The sequence below is a fragment of the Melospiza melodia genome, chromosome 21 (genome assembly GCF_035770615.1).
Source record: "Melospiza melodia melodia isolate bMelMel2 chromosome 21, bMelMel2.pri, whole genome shotgun sequence".
Classification (NCBI taxonomy): Eukaryota; Metazoa; Chordata; class Aves; order Passeriformes; family Passerellidae; genus Melospiza; species Melospiza melodia.
Genome location: NC_086214.1, coordinates 7413595 through 7434826, shown reverse-complemented (window position 1 = coordinate 7434826; position 21232 = coordinate 7413595). Strand labels below are relative to the sequence as shown.

Sequence of the window (21232 nt, the reverse complement as noted above, 5' to 3'; positions counted from 1 at the left end):
AAAGCTGGCACTAGTGTCCGCTATGGAGGGGAAGCACACAAGGCTCATTTGCTGCTCACTGCAAGGCAGGAGAGCATCTGTCCCACCCCATCAAATGGACACCACCCCCTCCGTCCCACCCCATCAAATGGTCACCACCCCATCAAAGGACCAGAATTTTAACTCTTTAACAGGAGTCTGAGCACAGCACACGTAAAAGGCAGAGTCCATTCTGCACAATAGGCACAGATTCACAGCGTTACCTTCTCATCTTTAAGCCCAGACTGCTGACAATGAACACACTCCTACAAGACCCACAAACACCAGGACTGATCCTACAATCATTTGTTCTGTGCCTCACAAACCAACAGACATCATTCAAATTTTCATAATCACTTCTTTATTCTGGAAAAAACCATATAAATCCAATCTAAATAAATACCCATCCCCTTCCTTAAGGTTACAGAAAACATAGTTATTTTTTTAAACTTTAATGAATATATAAGTTGTGAAAAACACCAATCACTTGTTTTTAAAATTTTAAAAGTTTAATAGTAATAAAATTGTTATAAAAATAGAAATATAATTAGACTAATAGTAATTTGGACAATTTGGATTAGGACAATATGAGACAACAGAAACAAAGAGTTATGGATGTCTGGGTACCTTTTTCTGGGCAGCATAAGCCCAAAAAAGGATCCACATTAACAGAGGATTAACCCTTAAAAGCAACAGCTCTTGAATATTCGTACACTTCATACATGATGCATAAATTCCATTCAAACACAGGATTCTGTCTGGTCAGTGTCAGCTTCTTCCTCTGAATCCTGATGGCGTCTTCAGGGCTGAGCAAGGCAGGAAGAAGTTCGTTTCTCCTGATAATGGAGCACTAAATTCTCTTTCTCTGAAACATTCAGGTGTCCTGTGGCTGCTATCTCAGTGCGAGTACCTCATTCCTCTCTTAAAAAACATCCCACACACATAGTTACTATTTTAACTACAAAAGTTACCTTTCAACTACAAAACTACATTTACCATACTATTAAAACATTAATACAGCACTACTAATCAACACAACAAAATACATATAGTAAATATCTGCATAGAGCTATATAATATGCACTTTTCTCTTGCATTGTGATTTCAGAGTTTAACTCAGAACCTCGGGTCCATCCCCTGATAATTCTGTCCCAGGTGTATCAATCACCTCTCCTTTCCCTCCCTGACCCCTGCCCAGCACTGTCTGTCAGTCCTGGCATTCCAGAAGGGCACTGAGTGATTGGCAGATCCAAAGGATGCCCTCTACCCCTGGGGGGCACTGGGCCATCCAGGTGTCCTTTGTCCCTTCCCTCCTGTCCCTGCTTGGTGGCTCCCTGCCCCTTCCCTGCCCTCTCCCCAGGGTTAAAGGAGCAGCAACCACGGGCTCAGGGAGTTCTGTTGGAGCTGGTGCTGCATTCAGAGGCCTGAGGGCCAGAATAAAGCTCTGGATCCAAACCCTCCATCAGAACCAGCTCCTTTCCTTCACCATCCCCTTAAAGATTCTCCACAGAGGGAAACCTGAGGAGCAGCCCCTGTTATGGGGGGAAGCTCCATCCCAGCACCACCAGAGCTCCTGCAGGCCTGGACTTGTCCCCACGGGCCCAGCTGCAGCACCCAGCCAGCCCAAAGTGTCTGTGGGGTGAAACACCACACACCCAGCCAGCCCAAAGTGTCTGTGGGGTGAACACCACACACCCAGCCAGCCCAAAGTGTCTCTGGGGTGAAACACCACACACCCAGCCAGCCCAAAGTGTCTGTGGGGTGAAACACCACAGTGCCACTATTTGGTTCAGCAGCGAGGGCCAGCCAAGCTCAGCCACATCCCATCTGGCTATATTAGTATTATCCCAATGCTTTTCACAAAGTCTTTCAAGGAGAACCAAAGCCAGCTGGTGCCAGGTCAGCTCTTGGCTGCCCGGAGCTTCCTGTGGAAGAATTCGGGCGCGGCCTCCAGCAGCCACTCGGCGTCCACGGGGCACAGGTCGCGCATGTAGCAGCGGCTGGTGCGCAGCAGCCCGGTGAACACCACGCAGGCGGGCTTGCACTGGAACAGCACCGAGGAGGGGTGGATGGCCACGGCCTGCTGGGAGCCCACGGTGCTGTAGGAGCCGTCCGGGAGCAGCTGGGCCGTGTTCATGAACAGGCTGTGGGCCAGGCAGCGCCGCACGGCCGCCGCGTCCCCGCGGCACGACTCCAGCGGCAGCGACAGCTGCGGGCACAAAGTGAGCGTGAACAACCTGCACCCTCCTCAGGGGATACTGACACAGAGGAGAAACTCTCCAGAGTAGAAATCCATTTTGATTTAGGTGAAATGTTGAGTCTGTGGTCAGAAAACATAGCTATTTAGCAATGTGTGTGTGTGCTGGCACCTGAGCATCTCACTGTGTGGCTGCATAAAACATCTCTGTGGATATTATGCAAAGGTCCTTTTTGCTTCCTTACCCTGGACTATGCTAGCAGCAATTCAGACTGCTACAGTCCACTTGTATTGAAGTGTATAAAAGAAGCATTTCCAGTGAAGTTGAGGTTCTAGCCTATTAGCTTTCTGACCCAGAGTCTGTGTCACTTCTTACCCAGTCCTGACCCTTACAGTGACACTGGTTCACTTCAGAAATCCTGGGGGATTTTCCTGTGTCGGGACACTGGGGGATCGCTGGGAATTCAGCTGAGTGGATGCTAGGCTAAGCCAGACTGAGAGCCAACACAATGGATCATCACTCTCCTTCTAAAAGGGAGTTTAAGGCTGACCAGGATTCACAAATGATACCCCAGAGGGTGGCTCCCACGTCACTGCAGACTGCCAGGGGTTCAGGGGCAGCTCCCACGCTGTGCCCAGCAGGAGCAGCACTGAGGGGAAGCTGCTGCCACACTGAATGCCTGACTGCATGGAGAAAGCAGCCAGCACAGGCTGCCAGCTCTCTGTGGCACACACAGCACAGTCCCAGCTGCATTAAAGCAGGAAAAACCCTCAGCCAAATCTGTCCTTTTCCTGACAAGTCTTCTCAGAGGTTCCCATTTCTCCTTGACTCACTAAGCCCTGCAGCTTTAAGATTTTGGGATGCAACTGCACAGTCAGGAATTTTAGCCAGCTATTTACAGGAGAGTGAAAACAACCCCACATTTTCTCACTTGGGACTTGGTGCAAAGTAACATCAGTTTGGGGACAAACAGGAAAATACCAACAGGTGAAACAGAGAAATAGAATATGGAGGCAAGTTACCTTCACACAGATGTCCCTGAGCTGAGCTCTGACTTCTGCCATCAGCTTCATGTTCCTGCCATTGATAAAGTTCTCTCTGCACCATCCCTGCAGCAGACAGACCAGGAGTTAGAAGGGGATATTTCTTCACCCAGGAGCATGACAGCCTTTGGATACCATGGAAAGCAGAATCCCCCCTCCAATCTGCCTCAGAGAAAACATGCTGACCCTTTTCCTGGTCATATTTCTACCCCACTTTACTCCACTATGTCTAGATTCCCTCCCACACTGCTCAGAAACAGCAGGTGGTGGTTCTTTCCCCACTCAGAGCTGCCCTGCAAGAACAGCACTAGTTATCTTGCAGGGGGTGAAAACAAATCAGGTAAGAATGACAGGTGCTGCAAGGAATGGGGTGCATGAGTCCACACATCCTCAAATCAATAAGAGGGGTTGACAGAGTAGGATAAATTCAAATCTGCTTTTAAACATGCTCAGTGTTTTTCCAATGAATCCTGTCCCAGAGCTTGCCCATGTATTTATCATCAAATCTCAGCACTCTCCCACTCCCTTTTGATTCCAGCTGGAACCAGGGAAGGAAGAACCCTGGCTGTGATTACAGAACTGACCCCACAAAGCTTTGCCAGAGCTGTCTGTAGGAACCTTTGTTACAGAACTTCCTCCAATTCCCCAGTTGTAAAAGATGACCCCTTTTCTCTCTGACTGGAGGATGCCTGTGGCACCAGCCATGGAGGATGCAGGGGTCACTCTGCTCTCTGCCCAAACCTCCTCACCCCACAGCTCACACAGCACTGGCAGCTCAGACCATCCCACCTTGTGCCCGTTGACGCTCTTGTAGGCCCTGTACACGTTGAGCAGGGTGAGATGATCCCCCTCACTGGAGATGAACTTCTTCCTGACAGCCTGCACCTCATCCCTCTGGGCAGGGGGGTTGTGGAGGACACTGTCCACTGACAACAGTGACACAATGGTCAGGATCTCCTCTGCACAGTGGAACTGAGGGGACATGAGGATGGCCTGCACAGACACAACAAAACTCATCTTTAGTTGACCAAATCCACTTCAGCTGGGCAGATCCTTCTGCTCTCTGGCAGTCCAGGAACTCAACCAAACATTGTTTAGGACAATCTCAGACATCTGGGCCTAGGATTGGCTGTAAATCCTCTGATGGGCTCACCAAGCACCTGTAACAGCACCTGCAGGCTCCTCTCTGAGACTGCCCAGTGCACAACCAGCACAGACACAGTGACTGAACCAACTACAGCAACAGACATTTCATGGACCTGCTAAACAATCCTGAAAATTGCAAGCAAATATGTCTTGTTCACCTTCAGAGGTGCCAGAGGAAAGAAATTATCTTTTAAAAACTCCTCTGAATTTTAACAACAGATGACAAGCAATCCAGCAAAAGGGCTGTAAATTATGTACAATAATGTACAGCAAATATACCAGTCCAGCTGCAAACACCCCAAATGTCACACCTTGTTTAAGAAGTTTGAAAGAGAAATATCAATGGTACAGAGATGAGTACAGGAGATTAAAAATGTTAATTTTTCCGCAGCTTTTACCTTGGAGAACTTTGGATCCAGTGGAAAGGCTGCCATTTTCTTTCCCAAGGGGGTCAGGACAAGCTGACCTTCCTTTTGGGTCACAGCTCCCAGCAGGTCCAGCTGATCAATTGCTGCTTGAATGGCATCTGCCAAAACAGGGACATTGGGCTGTGAGGCTTCCTGCCTCCCAGTGAGGGATGTGAAGATCAGCTGGTTCCATCACTGACTTCTTCCCCTGGCAATTTCTCTTTCCATTTAGAGAAATCAGGGTCCAAAATGTGGTTTATCCTCCTCTCTCTACTAGAATAAGCACCTTTCCCCCTTTACTCTTCCCTTGGCAGTCAGGGCACACCTTCATGTTGTGTTGTTATGACACCTTATGGCCCAAGATATTCCTGCTCTTTGTCCCCAAGGCTGCCTTTGTAGCCACTTACCAGGAGATGGTTTGGACATGAAGTCAAAGGTGAGCACATTGGGAATTTTCAGGGCCAGGAGCTGAAGCACCACACTGGCCAGGTTACACCTGCATAGGCAGAAAAAACAACTGAGATAGAGTCTCAGGTCTGTGCTGCAGCTTGACAGAGACAAGTCTGATGCTGCTGATGAAGCCTGATTTCCTAAATCAAGAAGAGGCAAGTCCAAAATCTGGAGGACAGTCAGAACTATTGCTTTATATGTTTGGAGACTCAGTGCTCAACTGTCCACTGAGTAAACATTTCCCAGTTTTTCTGTTCGATCCCCACACTTCAATTTTTCTCAAGTCACCCCACCAGCCCCTAGATTAGTTTTGCTGCTCAGTTTTGTTGCTCAGTTCTTCTCACAGCTGTAAAAGATGTGGCAAGCAGTGTGATGGCTCTGTCCTCACCTCTGTATCTCAGGTGTTGTCATCTCCTCAAACTTCTCAAAGTCCTCCTCCGTGTAGAGCCGGTAGCAGACCCCGCTCTGCTGCCTGCCTGCTCTGCCCGTGCGCTGCCAAGCCTGGGCCTTGGACACCTGCTGCACTGCCAGCACCTCCAGGCCAGTGTCTGGGCATGGAAAAGCATCACCTCAGTCAGTGCCTGAGGAAGGCACAGCTTTGGAAAACACTGAGGATTAGAAGTAAAAATTCCCAGCGTTTGCCATTCAAATCCGGCTCAGAGCTCACTTGGTTCAGCACAGTGAACTTCAGCACTGTGCTTCACTTGGTGAAGCACAGTGAACAACCCCATGCTGTATCCATGAAGAAAATATTCACATTTAACAGATTTTTACCCCCTCATGGCTGATACTCAAAAAAACTCCACAAAAACACCACCAAACCCCACACCCCAAACCTGGGACGTTAATTTAAACAGCATGGAGGGTGTTTGAAATCCTCTTTCAGTGGGACTAAGGGCCTCCAGTAACTTCTACAAAGCCAAACCCAATTTTGCCCCTGTTCCTTCTCAGAATTCCTCACCAGGGCTGTACTTCTTGGCTTTGACCATGCCTGTGTCCACAACGAATTTTATGCCAGCAATGGTGATGGAGGTCTCTGCGATGTTGGTGGAGAGGATCACTTTGCGACAGCCCTGGGAGAAAGGAAAAAATCAAAGCCAGGCCAAGGCCACCTCAGAGCAGCTACAACACAGAAATTCTGCTGCTTTTGGCCTGTGTGGGCCAAGCCCTGCCCCACATTGTGAGCACAAACTGTGCTTGCTGTGCCAGCTCTCAGAAACTAAGGTAACCTTCAGTTTCTAATCAGCTTCTAAAACATTCTTCTGCATTTGCAACAAAACACACCACCAGAACAGCTGTTCTCAATGCATCTTTCAACAATTTTGGTTTCACTTCTGGCACAACATTTGTGTTCTTATTTATCTGTTGAGTAGGTAAAAAAGAGCCTGAGGCAGCATGAATTCCTTTCCTTATGGGCCTGACAAACATTCTCAGGTTTTCAGCTTACTCAGTACTTCCCCCATTAGCTGTTGTAGCTTTTTTTGTGATATGGACAAAAAATTCCTATGAAATGGAGGAAAGTTAAATTCCTGTGCCTTCTAATCCTTTTTTTTTTATGATCCCACATGACTTACTGAATGCATCTGTTAAAACCATCACAGTTGCAGTGTATTACATCTCTGGAACCACTCAGCCTAAAGCTGATAGAGACTACTGTCACTGTCATATTTTCTGGAAAAATCCCCTTGCCCAGGATTCTTCTCCTGGGAAGCTGAGAAGGCTCAGAGAAGAAGGAAAATAATATTATCTCATTTGCTTCTCCTGTGTTTTGCTGCTTTGGAATGTGTTTAATCATTGTTGACCAACAGGTGGTTGTTTCATTGGTTTCATGTGAATTGTTTGACTTAATGATCAATCACTGTCAGGCTGTGTCAAGACTGGAAGGAGTCACAAATTCTCATTATTATCTTTGTAGCCTTTTGTAAGTGTCCTTTCTGTATTCTTTAATATAGTTTAGTATAATATTCTTTAATATAAAATAGTATCTTAAAATAATAAATTAACCTTCCGAGAACATGCAGTCAGATGCATCATTCCTCCCTTCATCTTGGAACCCCACAAACACAAGAAACTATTGATTACTATCAGTCCAGACTGCTTTAGCCTCTTAAAGGCCACATGTTTCATCCAAAGACCTATTGAAGCCAAACCCCTCCTATTCCCTCACCTCAGGGGTGGGTTTGAAGGCACGGAGCTGTTGGGAGTGGGGCAGAGAAGCATAAAGGGGCAGCACTGTCATCCGTGGGCAGCCCTCAGGGAGGTGCTGGGCAACATCTCGGCAGGTTTTGGTCATTGCTTCAATTTCTTCCTGACCAGTCAGGAACACCAGGATGTCCTGGCATGCAGGGGCTTCCTGGAGTCAGAGGAAAAAGGAAGTTAGGGGGGTTTGGGTAGAAAAGGAGAACTGAGATTAGTAATGAGATGTGGCTCTGGCAGTCACTGAAGCAAGCTAAGAAGAAAGAGGAGACACACATGTGGTGCAAGGATGCAACAGCCAGAATTCCCAATGGATTCACCAGAGGCAAAGAGTAAATCACATTTTGAGAGATCAGGTGTTAAAAGGATGGAGGAATTGCTGTGTCCTCAAATAACTGTCCATACCAGGCAGAGAGGGCCAGCAAGCACTCAAGTACAGAGAACTCAGGTGAGGGGAACATTCAGGTTTTAGGCATGAGCTGACATTATAGAGTTTTGCTTGGCAGTCTCCCTTCAGCTCCAGCCTGGACATACAGGTCCCAAATCCCAACAGCAGCAGCAACTTCAAAGCACTAAATGCAGTTTAATGAAACAACACAACAACCCAGGTGTTTGGCAGTCAAACATCCCAGCACAAAACACCAACCCCTGGCCCCAGAGGGACACAAACATGCAGAGACCCTCATACCTGGTGGATCTGGAAGATGGACACCAGTGCTGCCTGCAGGTAGTCACTCTGCCTCTCCTTGGTGTAGAAGATGTCGATGGGATGCTGCCGGCCCTCCAGATAGATGACAGGAGCTCCATTGAAGTACTGGGAGAACAGGTCAACATCCATGGTGGCTGACATGACAATCACCTTCAGGGAGAGCACAGCACGGGTCAGCACTGCATCTCCCATCCAGCTGGACACCGACGAGTCAGGCCCAGCCAGAAGTCAGCTTCTGGATCCTGAGAACCATGCTCAGAACAGAAGAGAGTGATCTCCCCTCATTAAAGCCATCAGCTTTTTAACACAAGCAGAAAATGGTGTGACAGAATGGGCTGGTGTGGGGAACGAGATCATGCAAAGCCCCCTGCCAGACCAATGTGCTTTCACACAAATTCCTGACATGTCCACCCATCCCATGTGCAGTGCCCTACCTGGGAATGAGCATGTCCCATCAGGCAGTGCTCCTGCAGCTGGAGTGATCTCAGCAGCAGTGCCAAAACCTCCCCAGCACTCTGTCTGGGGCTTTGGTGGAAAAAAGGGATCGTGGTGGTGACCAGATACCTTGTTCAGAGGTGTCATATCAGGTCTACATGTCATAAGTCAGACACCCTGAACTACTGAGATTTAAAGTGACTTTTTAGGAACAGAAAAATGGTCTAAGCTGAAATCCTAAACCCTTTGGAAGGCCCCAGGAGATGCTCAGAGCAGCCAGAGCCCAGCCCCACCCGCCCTTCACCGCCATCCTGGATGAACACACTTTCAGTGGCCGCAGCCCCCGCTCCTTTCGCTTCTTCTGAGCGGCTTTGACCACCCCGAAGAGCACATCAGTGTGGATGGTCCTCTCGTGGGCCTCGTCCAGGATGGCCACGCTGTACTTGTGCAGCAGGGGGTCCCCGATGGCCTCGCGCAGCAGCATCCCGTCCGTCAGGAACCGCAGCCGCGTCTGCGCGCACGAGCAGTCGTCGAAGCGCACCGTGTAGCCAACCTGGGCGAGGGAGCGTGGGCAGTGTGGGCACACTGACTGGCATTTCACACTGCCCTCGTGCCACAGGGCAGGGCCACAAAGCCCCTGGTCACTGCACTGGACTGAGCCAAGCAGGAGTGCGCGGGAAGCAGAGCGGTTTATCTGCTGTGAGCGGCTCCTCTTCCAAATGTAGTAGGCCATACAAATGACACTCCCAACATCTGTGGTTGGCTTCTTCCTAACTAGAAGTTCATGGTAAATGCCCCCCAAGTTCAGTTTGGTTTTTCTTTCCTTTTCCCTTTCCTTTCCTTTCCCCTTTCCTTCCCTTCCCCCTTTCCTTTTCCCTTTGCTTTCCTCCTCAAAATGATTCCAGGCTCTCTGAGGATTTTATACAGGAGAAGACCTTCTCCCCTGCCTTTGTCCCCCAGACCTGCACTAATTCAGCACTCTGCTCTCCCTGACAGTGATTTCTGACACAGGGAGCAATGGAAGAGAGCACAATATTTTTTTTTGTTTTATTCATGGATCAGTATTTTTGCAAATGGAACAAGCCAGATCAAGAAGTACAAAGCCACAGAGACAGACCATGCCCACCCTGTCATGGGACAGGTAAAGAGCACTTTTTGTCCATTCATTTAATTATAGAATCACAGAATATCCTGAGCTGGAAGGAACCCACAGGGATCATCCAGCCCAGCTCCTGGCCCTGCACAGACACCCAACAATCCCACCCTGGGCATCCCTGGAGCACTGCCCAAACTCTCCTGGAGCTCTGGCAGCCTCGGGGCTGTGCCCATTTGCTGAGGAGCCTGGGCAGTGCCAGCACCCTCTGGACAAACATCTTTCCCTGATATTCAACCAACACCTCTCCTGACACAGCTCCAGCTGCTCCCTCAGGTCCTGTCCCTGGTCACAGAGAGCAGAAATTGGAGCTGCCCCTCAGGAGGAAGTTGCAGACAAATTCTCCACTTCTCCAGCTGAACAGGCCAAGTGCTCTCAGCCACTCCTATCATGTGGCCCCTCCTGACCCCTCACCATCTTCATGCTGCTCCTTTGAGCACTCCCTGACAGCTTTTACATCCTTGTTACATTGTGGAACCCAAAACCAATTATGAAATTAAGACTATCCCCCTTGTGGCTGGTTATTACTGTACCCACTACAGCCTGACAGGGCCCCATCCCCAGAGCAGCACCAAACCAAAATGTATCTGCAGAATTAATCTGTAGACAACCTACCAGCTTGCCCAGCTCTGTCCTCTTCTCCTCAGCAACCCTGGCAGCCAGGGTGACAGCTGCCACCCTGCGGGGCTGGGTCACAGCGATGACACCGGGCTGGCCAATCCCCGCCTCGTACAGGAACTGAGGCAGCTGGGTGGTCTTCCCCGAGCCTGTTTCTCCTAGGGAATATCAAGGGATTGGAGTTTGTCCCCACACTTTTATAGCATTGTCAAACTGGGTTTTTTTATGGTAACTTTTAGCCCTGTTTGAGGATGGGGAAGCTGAAGACAGAGAGGGAAAGTCCCACCACAAAGCAGGGGCAGGTCAGAGATGGCACCCAACGCCCTCCTCGCCCACCTCTGCAGAGCTCCAGCCACACTCTGGTTCACAAACCCACTCCAGCCTCTCAGCAGGTGAAGTGTCTGTGCTGTGACACTAACAGGAGTGACACACTAAGCATTTTTCACTTAATTACAATAAATGCTGTGTCTTTACTAGGTGGGAAGTTGTACATCTTCAGCTCCTGAAAAGTCTAACAAAAAGCTTTTTCGTTTGCAGAACAGAAAAATACAATCAAATCAGTGAAAGCATAATAAAATCAGTGAAAATGTAAGTGAGGAGAGTCTTCAGAAAAGGAGAGTTTGGCCACTTAGCTTTGACTGAACTCAAGCAGACAGCGAAAGGAGGGAAATCCTTTAACCTGCTCCATAAAACAATAAAATCAGTGAAAAAGTAAGTGAAGAGAGTCTTCAGAAGAGGAGAGTTTGGCCACCTAGCTTTGACTGAACTCAAGCAGACAGCGAAAGGAGGGAAATCCTTTAACCTGCTCCACAGAAACCCCGGCTGCCAAAGCACAGCGGTCATTGACGGCTCACCACACTTCAGATTTACACCCAGCCCGTTTCTGGGCAGCTTTCCCAGCCGGGGGCCCTGTTCCCGGCACTCACCGATGAGCACGGCGGTGTCGAGGCGGCGGAGCCGGGCCAGCAGCGGCCCGCGGGCCCCGGAGATGGGCAGGGAGCGCCGCTGCACGTGTGCGGGCGGCGCGGCGCTCTGGGGCTGCGTGCCGGGGGGCGCCGCCTTGAACCGCTTGGCCGGAGGCTCCTGTCTGTCCTGAGCCATCGCCCCTCGCGGTCCCGGCCCGTTCTGTCCCGGTCCGTCCTGGAGCTCCGGCCGCTCCCGCCGGGACCGCGCTGCACGGGCTCCCTGGCGCAGCGATGACGTCACCGCGCGACGCTGCGCAGAGCATCCTGGGAGTTGTAGTCCCGCCCTCACCGCCGCCATTTTCAGCGCTCCCGGCTCCGGGCTCCCCTCAGAAACATCGCGAACCCCAAAGGGCAGCAAAACGCAGCCAAGGGAGGCAGAAAGCCGGCTGCGAGCAACGGAGGGACATGTTGCCATTCAGTCCCAGTAACAAGTCCTGTTCTCAAACACTAAACTAAAAAGAATACAAAAAATAACGTTTTTATCTCATTCCTGCCTCATACCCTACGCTGAAGCAACATTGTCCAAGACACTTTCATTCTTGCTCTCTAGGAGCACTAGAAGTCTGTTTTAGAAACAATTAAAACTGACCCAAAAAACAGACCAAAACACCTGTAAAATCCTCCAAAGCTTCCATAAGTTTTATAACCTTTAACAGATAAAAATGCAGACACAAATTACCTCACACATTTTACCAATCTAACACACTGCTTGTGGACAAACCATTTCCCCTGAGATTCCCACACATTTCTCTCCTGGACTATAAATTAAAAAAACTAAAACTTGTAGCCAGTTTTGAAAAGCAAAATGTGAGACTAAATGAGATAATCACATATCATGGGTAAGCCCATCCTTTAAAATGCAGAATGAAGATGCAGCTTTAACTTTAATCTATTATGACATAATCAATAAAACAAACCCCACCTGATACTTTCTATGGTGATTTAAGAACAACTGACCATGATGAGCTGAACTGAGCTCCAAATTCCTATGTGGCTGCTCAGAGATATTTATAATCAATGCAGCTTTAAGCTAAATGTTACTCAGTCTCACTGGCCTGTGCTGGACACAACAAACTCCATCCACAGACCACAGATTTCAAATCCTGAGCAGACAATGCTGCATCCTGCACTTCTGAGACACTTGTGGGAAAAGCTGCAGGTATCTCTGTCTCTTCAAGGATTTGCTTTTTCCAGCCCCTGCTGCCTCAACACTAGAGGATGATACAGAGGATTAAACAAAAAGGATCCACAAGACATTTTATTCAACCCATCATCATTTTTTGAGTCCAGACAAATTTCTTTCTCTAGTGCTGCAGGTCATCCAGTATCAGCAGAGGGCACATGGGGGTGGATTTGGCAGGCACACCTATTCATCCACCACTGTGGGCACCTGAACACAGAGTCTTTGGGGGAAAAAACCACCAAAATGTAGCCTCGGCTTTCAGAACATTCCAAAAATCCAACTGGCAGAGTGAAAAGCTGCATGTTGTGTTCCCTGCAGTTCAAAGATGACTGGAGACAGCAGCACCTCAGATTAAACAACCTTTTGCCATTGAAATAGTGACTTAGCCTTTCAATCATCTTGCAGTTGTTTTATCCAAGAATAAAAAAATGAATTAAATCCCAAAAAGTTGGGTTTGTCCTCTATAAAGCTTCCCATGGAGTTTCATGTATCAAATAACTTGAAAAAAATGCTTTAGAAATCACTTTAAACAAGTACTTGTGTGGCCTTGTTAACTGAAGTTAACAGGAAACAGTTTCCAGTTTTTACATTTTTGGCTCCACTGGATTTAGATGATGTCCAGCACAATGAATTCCCTGATTGGGAAGGGTGCTGGGAGTGCCTCGGGTGAGACTGCATTTCATAAAGTGCTTGTGTTCCAAACCATAGGGCTGTCAGAGTCCTCTGTGTGCTGGGGAGGAGCCCCCATGGCCCTGGTTAACCCCCGAGGCGCTGCCCCTCTCCCCAGGCAAAGCCCCCCGGCCGCTCCTCGGGCAAGGGGTTGTAGTTGGGGTCATCCTCTGGGGTGTCAAATATTGCTTTCCTGCAAAACACAAAGCAGGGTGATCCTTTAAAACACAGCTTTCACTGTAACATCAACACAGCTCACATGCTGCAGTGGCATCCCTCAAGAACAGCTTGCCCAGGCACTGGGGTTTATGCTCTCCACTTTGGAGGCACCAGGAAGGAGATCCCAAATCAACCAGGAAGGAGATCCCAAATCAACACTGATGAGGTTCATCCTCTGCTATTTATGTAAAAATATTCTATGACAGATATCTTGAGGATAGTCTTATGATTCTGTGAAAAACAACATCAAGACAGCTCACATGCTGTCAGCTCACAGCGTCCTCCCTCAAGAACAGCTTGCCCAGGCAGTGAGGATTATGTCCCCACTTTGTAGCCACCAGCAAGGAGATCTCAAATCAAGACTGATGAGGTACATTCTCTGCTATTTATGTATAAATATGCTATGCCAGACATCTTCAGGATAGTCTTACGATTCTGTGAAAAACAACATCAAGACAGCTCACATGCTGTCAGCTCACAGCATTTGGTTTGACCAAGTTCTCCACGTCTCCAGCTGAGCAGAACAAGTGCTCTCAGCCATTCCTATCATGTGGCCCCTTCTGAACCCTCACCATCTTTGTATTACTCCTTTGAGCACTCTCTGACAGCTTTTACATCCTCATTACATTGTGGCACCCAAAACCAATTATGAAATTAAGACCATCATCCCTGTGGTATTCTCCTCCCTCAAGAACAGCTTGCCCAGGCAGTGGGATTTATGCTGTCCACTTTGGAGCCACCAGGAAGGAGATCCCAAATCAAGACTAATGAGGTTATTCTGCTATTTATGTATAAATAGTCTATGCCAGACATCTTCAGGATAGTTTAACAATTCTGTGGAAAACAACCATCAGAGGTGTTCTGGGAGAGAACCACAGGGAATTAGAGTACCCACAAAAGAGGGAACTGAGTGGGAGCTATAAACACTATAAACACTGAAGGATTTTCTTCTCAAAATTGTGATATGAGAATGACTTACAAAAGAAAAAAACCATTACATATCTTATATGTAATACCTCAGCCACTGTTCAGCAGAGGACACAGCTTTGGTGTTGTCAGCAAAGCCTGCCAAGTGTTATCAGAGAAACCAAAGGTAAAATCCTTTAACTCTTCTCCCAGTTAAGTTGGTTCCCACTTAAACAAATCTCAGCTCCTTGTTTGGCAACACAAGTTCAATAAAAAGCAAGGAGAGACACTCCCCAATTCTGTTTCTACCCAAATGTTGTGACTGAATTGCAAACAGTTTTCCAAACAAGCACTTTTGCCATGTCTCCTCCAAAGCAGACACCAATACTCACAGGACAGACGGTGTTCTCAGGAGCCTCCCACCACCAGGCTGATTGGGAAAGACATCCTCTAAGAAAAAATATATATGCCCAACAGCAATGCCTGGTATAGAAACAAAAGCCAAGAGGTGATTTTTCAGTAGTTCTCCTTTACAATTCTCAAATGCTTTAGGCATTTTAGAGTTTTCAGAAAAATAACATACATTTGTTCTTTTACAGAAAATTTGATGATACAAAAATACAAAACTTAATGAAGAAAGCTAATAGCAGGTGAAAAGTTTAACTTATACTACAAGATGTTAATATTGGGGAAAGGTTTTATTATTATTAAAAATATAGATGTTTTGGCTCTATTAGAGTTGATAAAATAGTAATATAAACTATTTTATTTCAATGGACTGATGCTATAGTCAGATGATGCATCAGGGCTGATTCTAAGCAATAAAAAGCCAAAACATCAAAAGTTCTTCCTATCCTTATCACAGCACAAAACATGCTACAATGGCTAGAAATCAGAAAAGTCTAAAAATATAAATATAAAATAATAAATATATCAGAAGAACACCAAGCATTAATTAGCCCTTGGATATGATGATACAGAAATACAAAATCTAAGGAAGAAAACTAACAGCATGTAAAAAGTTTAATTTATACTACAAGACATTAATAGTGGGGAAACATCTTGTCATTATTTAAAATACTGATGTTTTGGCTCTATCAGAGTTGATAAAATAGTAATATAAACTATTTTATTTCAGTAGACTGATGCTATGGCCAGATGATGCATCAGAGCTGATTCCAAGCAATAAAAAGCCAGAATTAAAAACATCAGAAAATAAAAAACATCAGAAGCTCTTTCCACCCTTATCACAGCATAAAACATGCTACAATGGCTAGAATCAGAAATGCCTAACAATATAAATATAAAATAATAAATATATCAGAAGAACTGACACCAAGCACAAAAATGGGACAAATCCCCATTTTCTGTTTCACGTAAAACACGAGGAGGAACAGATCCTTGTGAGATTGCTGCCATTGCTCACCCAGGAGATCCACAATGATGGAGTTCCCCAAGAGCAGAGAAAAGCCCATCAGTACCCAGGGCAGGAAAGGGGCTTGGAAGATGAGGAGCCCAAAGAAGTTCATGCGGACGTAGGGGTTCCTGCGGCTCCACACGTACACCAGCATGATGGTGAACGCCTGCCCCAGGAACACCAGGTTCACAAAGAGCCCAAAAAGCTGCCATGGCTGGTTAAGGAAACACTTGTGAGGTCAGGAATTTCACAGTTTAATTTGTAACCTTGTGTTTTCCACACAGCTGGTAAATCCACTTTCTCAGGTGTAAGGATGTCAAATTAGTGGCCATCAAATCCAACAGGTGCAGCAGGATTTGGGTACCTGCAGCATGAATAACCTCATTAAAGCAGAATTTAATTCTTCACAGACAACATGAGCATGATCCCACATCTGAACAGCCCCCTGATAACCTTATTTCCATGATCAAGAAGAAAAAACCCCAAAAAACAGCAACAATCCCAAAATATTCAAAACCACCCTAACAACTATCAGTACTCCTCGTGCAACAAACTGTATTAAGGTAACAGTAACAACATGGTTTCAGCTCTCCTTCAAACTTCTGTATGTTCACTTGGAATGAAAACAGAAAGGATACAGTCATTAAAAGTCCTCCAAAAAGGAACATAAATACAAAATCTGCCGTGCGACCCCGGAAAGAGCCTTCCTCGAGCATGCGGCAGTAGCGGTATCTGAGGCCAAGGTCAGGAAAACTCCAGTGCAAGTTCAGACAGACACATCCAAACAGGAAATTATCCACTTCTACATCAGCTTAAAAGGGTTTTGTCAATTTACTGCATCACTTGGCTCTTTCTGGATACTTCAGCACAGAGGGGGAGCCGAGGGACACAAAAGTTACCTGGGATTTTCTCTTGCAGCACCAACCTGAAGGATCAGGCTGGCACAAATTCTTAACACCAAAAAAAGTAACTGGCAAAATTCTTGATAATTTAAAAAGGAGCCCCCTTGAAGCCCTTGAAGTTGGCATTGCTGAATTCCCAGGAACTCAACCGCTCCTCTGTGCAGGTACAGCAACATTCCTGCACTCTGCTCGCCAAGGGAACCAACACAACTTGGAGAAGGATACAAAAAGATCATGTTAAATAAAAAGTTAAAGCCAACTGGTCCAAAGAACAAGTAGTTTGTGATTAACCTCCATATCTGGAAATAAGACAAATACAAGGACTTTAAACATGACAGCTTATTTTTATTGTCTAAGTAGAGAAATAAGTAACAATGAAACTGAAATCTCCATTACAGAAAATGAAACTCAGACCTATTTTAAGGCATAGTGGTCTGCAGTAGCTTTTAAAAAGTGTATTTCTAACACAAAAAGTACACTGTTTTGAGAAGACAAACACTTAAAAAACTCTATAGCACATTTTAAAATCTACAGTGCTTCAGAAAACACTTACTTGAAAGTGTTTAAATATTAACTCAGGGTTGAAATACAGCTGGAAGGGCGTGATAAGTTCTAATTGCTGAAAAAGAAGAAAACATTTTGAAAGGATCAATACAAAAAAAAAAAAAAAAAAAAAAAAAAAAAAAGAAAAAATACATACTCAAAACAGCAACCCCTTCCTGTGTGCCAAAAAGAGCCCAGCAAGTCACATCAGCGCTATGAGTTTTCTGGAGCCTCAATACAAAAACCCTTTAGTATTGTTGTCATTAATCCGCGCTTTTCACCTCTCCCGGGGCCTGTTTCGGGAGTCCCCTCGTTCAGGGGGTCCGCGGAGCGCCAGACCCGGCTCTGAGCGCGGGCGGTGCCTGAGGGCGCCCCTTCCACGGCTACCCCGCCCCGCTCCCAGCTCCCGTCACGGCCTCCCTCCCTCCCTCCCCCGCCACTGACCACGGCGGCGGTGGTGAGGACGCAGGCGGTGGTGTAGGCCCGGGTCACGGGCGGCACCTGCAGGTACTCCTGCCGGAACGTCTGGTACGCCATCTTGGCGGCCCCGCCCCGCCTCGCCCGCCTCCGCGCCCGCCCGACGCTCCACGCTCCCATTGGCTGAACCGCAGAGCCCTCCCTCCTCTCTACGCTCTCATTGGCCGACTGCCCAGCTCGCCGCCGTCGCTCCGCGTTTCTATTGGTTGTCTTGCAATGCCCGCCCACACCCTTCGCTATCATTGGCCGAGAGGCCGCGCTGGCTCGCCCGCCGAGGGACGGAGCGCTCGGTGATTGGGCGGGAGCGTGCACTGGCGGGCGCTGATTGGCTGCGGGCGGGGTGCTCTGAGGCGAGGCGGGAAAGCGGCGGCGGCGGCACCGGCGGGACTCGGAACCGCCCTTGAGCAGAGCGGCCCTGGGCCCGCGAACAGCAGCGGCAGGAGAGGCCCCGGGCCCGCGAACACCGGCGGCAGCGGCGGCCAGAGCAGCCCCGGGCACCGCGAACACCGGCGGCAGCGGCGGCCAGAGCAGCCCCGGGCACCGCGAACACCGGCGGCAGCGGCGGCCCCGTGCTCAGCCCGCGATCGCCAGCGGCCCCGGCTCCGCGAACACCAGCGGTGGGAGCGGCCAGAGCGGCCCCTCTGCCTCGGGTAACGCCCTGTGAGTCCCACCCTCCCCTCACGGCCCCGCCGCCATGTCGGTGGATCCCATGATCTACGAGGCGCAGTTCTTCGGGTTCACGCCGCAGACCTGCATGCTGCGCGTCTACACCGCCTTCCAGGACTACCTGTTCGAGATGATGCTGGTGGTGGAGGGCGTGATGCTGAAGAAGCTGGACGGCATTCCCGGCTGCAAAATCAGCCCTTCCAAGATCCGCAAATGCACCGAGAAATTCCTGCTCTTCATGAAGGAGCACTTCGATAAGCTGTTCTCTAAAATGGAAGAAGTGCTGCTGCAGCTGGTGCTGAACATCCCCAAGAACGTGCTGCTGCCCGAGGACAAGGTGCAGGAGCAGTATCCCTACAGCGAGGAGGAATTCCAGGCGCTGCAGGATGAGCTGCAGCAGCTGCAGCAGCAGTGCAGGGCAGAGGCGGTGCTGGAGCAGGAGCTGCTAGCAGAGCTGGAGGAGCAGAAGGTTGTCAAGGCCGAGCTGGAGAAGATTTTGCAGTGCTTTGATGGGCTTGAGAACATCTGCAGGGAGCATGGAGCCGGCAACTTCAAGGAAAGCTTTGCCCTCCTGACACAGAGCTCTAAGAAATTGCAGGATGTGCTGAAAGAAGTTGAGGAGAAGAGCAAAAAAATGAACCAGCATGATCAGTTAATGTAATGGAAATTCTGAGAAGGCAACAGATGCCATGCAGAGAGCTTGCTTAAAATTACAGGGGTTTATGTTCCCCTCACTCCACTCGTGCTGCCAGGATTTGGTCTAAAAGCTGTTGAACTGTCCCAGTTGCTCCTCCCTAAGGCAGGAAGGGGAGAAAGCCTGTAAAATGTAATTCAGATTGTTAACTTCCTAAGTTTTGGGTCGCATAACCGGCGTTTGAAAACACTGAATGTTACCTTTGAACACAATGTAACACTTGCCCGTTGTAAGTTATGAAAACAAAGCCTTGTAGGAAGGTGTAGGCGTTTCCAGCCTGAGGTCATGAGGCCACAGGGACTCTGCCCCTGGCCAAGGAGCTGCCTGGCCATGGCTATGGTGCCTTTCTCTGTGTTTGGGAAACCAGCAAGGAGGAAATGCAGGGAGGAGGATGACACTGATGCTGACAAGGTTCTGATGAGAACCTTGGCATCAAAATTTCAGCCCAGTTTCTGGAATTTCAGAGTTCCTCACCACTCCACCTGTGCTTGTGTTTCTCTCAGCACAGAGCAGAAGCCACTGGAGGAAATGAGTAATTCCATCACTTTGTCCTGCTTCACCTTATGTTGATTTATATATCTGTTTGGGTTTTTTGTTGCTCTTTTCTACTAAACAAAGTTTCTCTTATTACCATTTAATCAGATTTTCCTGTGAAAATGTTATGAATGTTGATAAGCTCTTGTATCTTAGTTAAACTTATTCTCTCTGTACTTAATTCAAAATCCCTGACATTCTGTGCATCTTTCTACAGCAGTTTTTTAATCTCCTGTTTAGTCCTATCATTAAATATCAATATTAATTTCTACTTTACTAGCATAGAGGTTTAAAAGTGAATCATTTAGAGGTGACTGTAATAAAAAAGTGTAATGAAAACCGAAAACTCAGTTTGGAATTCTTTCTTGCCTGGATTGAGAGGAGTAAGATGTGGGAAGTGTCCCTTGGCAGCAGAGGGCAGCAGCAGCCCGGCCCAGGGATCTGCTCCACGGGAGGTTGTTCTGGTTTTGCAGCTCAGTGTGACTTTCCTGGACATGAAGAATTATTGAGTTTCCTCAGGTGCATCAGTTGTTTTATCCTCAGTAAATAGAAGACAGTTTTCCTGGGTGTTCTGTGCCCAAAATAACCACACAAGGATTGGCAGGAAGCTGGACCCTGCTGAGTTTGTACACGCCAACACTGCATTTTCCTTCAGAAAGGAATTTTTCCCATTTTCACAGGTTTCTCCTCCCCCAGCCAGAGAGAGACCATTTCACTGCCAGGCCAGGTTCCTCCCAGCTGCAGTGCTGGGTGAGGGGGTGCCTGGCCCATTCCCTGACCCCTGGCTTTGATGTCCTGCTGTGTCACCAACCAGGGAAATGTGTCCCCAGCTAAATCTGGGATTGACCATCCCACCCTCCTGATGTGGATTTAACCCTCAGGCCCTCCTGTGAGCGTCCCTTCCCACCTGCTCTCAGAAATGCCATCTTCCCACACACACTCACAGCACTGCAGTCACCATAATCAAATATTTTACAATAAATTACACCCTGCTGCTCCAGAGGGCGGTGCAGGAGCAGTGCCCTCGGGCAGGGAGCTCATGGAATCACAGAATTCTTTGGGCTGGAAAAGTCCAGCAGCTCCCTAGCACTGCCATGGCCACACTCACCTGTCCCCAGTGCCACATCCATAGAGGCTGGGTCCAATGGCACTGGTGAGGCATTCCCAACTCCATGTCCATGTGTTTGTGGGAGATTCAGAGCCTCATGAACAGCCTGACAAACCCTGACTCCATCCCCAGTGGCCTCTCCATCTGTCCTTGTCCCCTCTGCCCAGGCTCCCATTGCTCTCAGAGGCAGATCCAGAGGTGACACTGGTGACAAGGCAGGCACAGACAGGGTAGCACCAGGAGCAGGACCTGGGACTGGCTTGGGAAGGACGGCCAGAACTTCCAGGTGGATGATTTTAATGCTCGTTTTCTCCCAATACTGGCATGGAGCTGGAATATTCAGAGCCCCAGGCTGGGAGTGAGACACTTCATAATGCCCAATGTAAAAACTGCAACCAGCTGCTGGTAAAACATTTCCAAGAGCCTTTTTTTCAGGAGGAAGAGCCTTGATGTCAAGCACCTGGTGCAATGAACACCCCAGCAGCAGAGCTGAGGTCTGAGAGGAACAATTATTCTGGTTTTCCCACCAGGATAATGCCCTCCTGCTCTGGGACATGCAGGATCCACGGGGCTGAG

The 21232-nt window shown here is 48.2% G+C and overlaps 3 protein-coding genes across 3 annotated transcripts; 1 reads left to right on the top strand and 2 right to left on the bottom strand.

Moving 5' to 3' along the window:
* Positions 1 to 356: 356 nt before the first annotated feature.
* DHX33 (DEAH-box helicase 33) lies at positions 357 to 11512 on the bottom strand. Its single transcript, XM_063173847.1, has 12 exons — positions 11300 to 11512; positions 10371 to 10531; positions 8928 to 9155; positions 8147 to 8317; positions 7430 to 7615; positions 6224 to 6335; positions 5651 to 5810; positions 5220 to 5308; positions 4804 to 4931; positions 4049 to 4252; positions 3239 to 3325; positions 357 to 2227 (listed from the first exon to the last, which is right to left on the bottom strand). The coding sequence occupies exons 1-12, from the start codon at positions 11472 to 11474 to the stop codon at positions 1919 to 1921; spliced, it is 2010 nt and encodes a 669-aa protein (XP_063029917.1). The 5' UTR covers positions 11475 to 11512; the 3' UTR covers positions 357 to 1918.
* Positions 11513 to 12578: 1066 nt separating this feature from the next.
* DERL2 (derlin 2) lies at positions 12579 to 17735 on the bottom strand. The gene is made up of 7 exons (XM_063173906.1): positions 17622 to 17735; positions 17188 to 17253; positions 16860 to 16933; positions 16371 to 16464; positions 15742 to 15937; positions 14708 to 14798; positions 12579 to 13383 (listed from the first exon to the last, which is right to left on the bottom strand). The coding sequence occupies exons 1-7, from the start codon at positions 17712 to 17714 to the stop codon at positions 13278 to 13280; spliced, it is 720 nt and encodes a 239-aa protein (XP_063029976.1). The 5' UTR covers positions 17715 to 17735; the 3' UTR covers positions 12579 to 13277.
* Positions 17736 to 18348: 613 nt separating this feature from the next.
* On the top strand, positions 18349 to 19894 carry MIS12 (MIS12 kinetochore complex component). The gene has a single exon (XM_063173777.1). It carries the CDS (start codon positions 18349 to 18351, stop codon positions 18979 to 18981), a length of 633 nt encoding a protein of 210 aa, XP_063029847.1. The 3' UTR covers positions 18982 to 19894.
* Positions 19895 to 21232: the final 1338 nt, after the last annotated feature.

Excerpts from the sequence above, each read along its gene's own strand:
- MIS12 (XM_063173777.1), top strand. The coding sequence starts at position 18,349 with ATGTCGGTGGATCCCATGATCTACGAGGCGCAGTTCTTCGGGTTCACG.
- DERL2 (XM_063173906.1), bottom strand. The coding sequence starts at position 17,714 with ATGGCGTACCAGACGTTCCGGCAGGAGTACCTGCAGGTGCCGCCCGTG. Across the intron at positions 16,934-17,187 it reads TAATATTTAAACACTTTCAA|ATATGGAGGTTAATCACAAA; the intron begins GTAAGTGTTTTC and ends TCTTATTTCCAG. Across the intron at positions 15,938-16,370 it reads TTGGAGGACTTTTAATGACT|CTTTTTGGGCTCTTTGTGAA; the intron begins GTATCCTTTCTG and ends CAGCCATGGCAG.
- DHX33 (XM_063173847.1), bottom strand. The coding sequence starts at position 11,474 with ATGGCTCAGGACAGACAGGAGCCTCCGGCCAAGCGGTTCAAGGCGGCG. Across the intron at positions 8,318-8,927 it reads GGGGGCTGCGGCCACTGAAA|GTGATTGTCATGTCAGCCAC; the intron begins GTGTGTTCATCC and ends CTCTCCCTGAAG. Across the intron at positions 2,228-3,238 it reads TCAGGGACATCTGTGTGAAG|CTGTCGCTGCCGCTGGAGTC; the intron begins GTAACTTGCCTC and ends TTGTGCCCGCAG.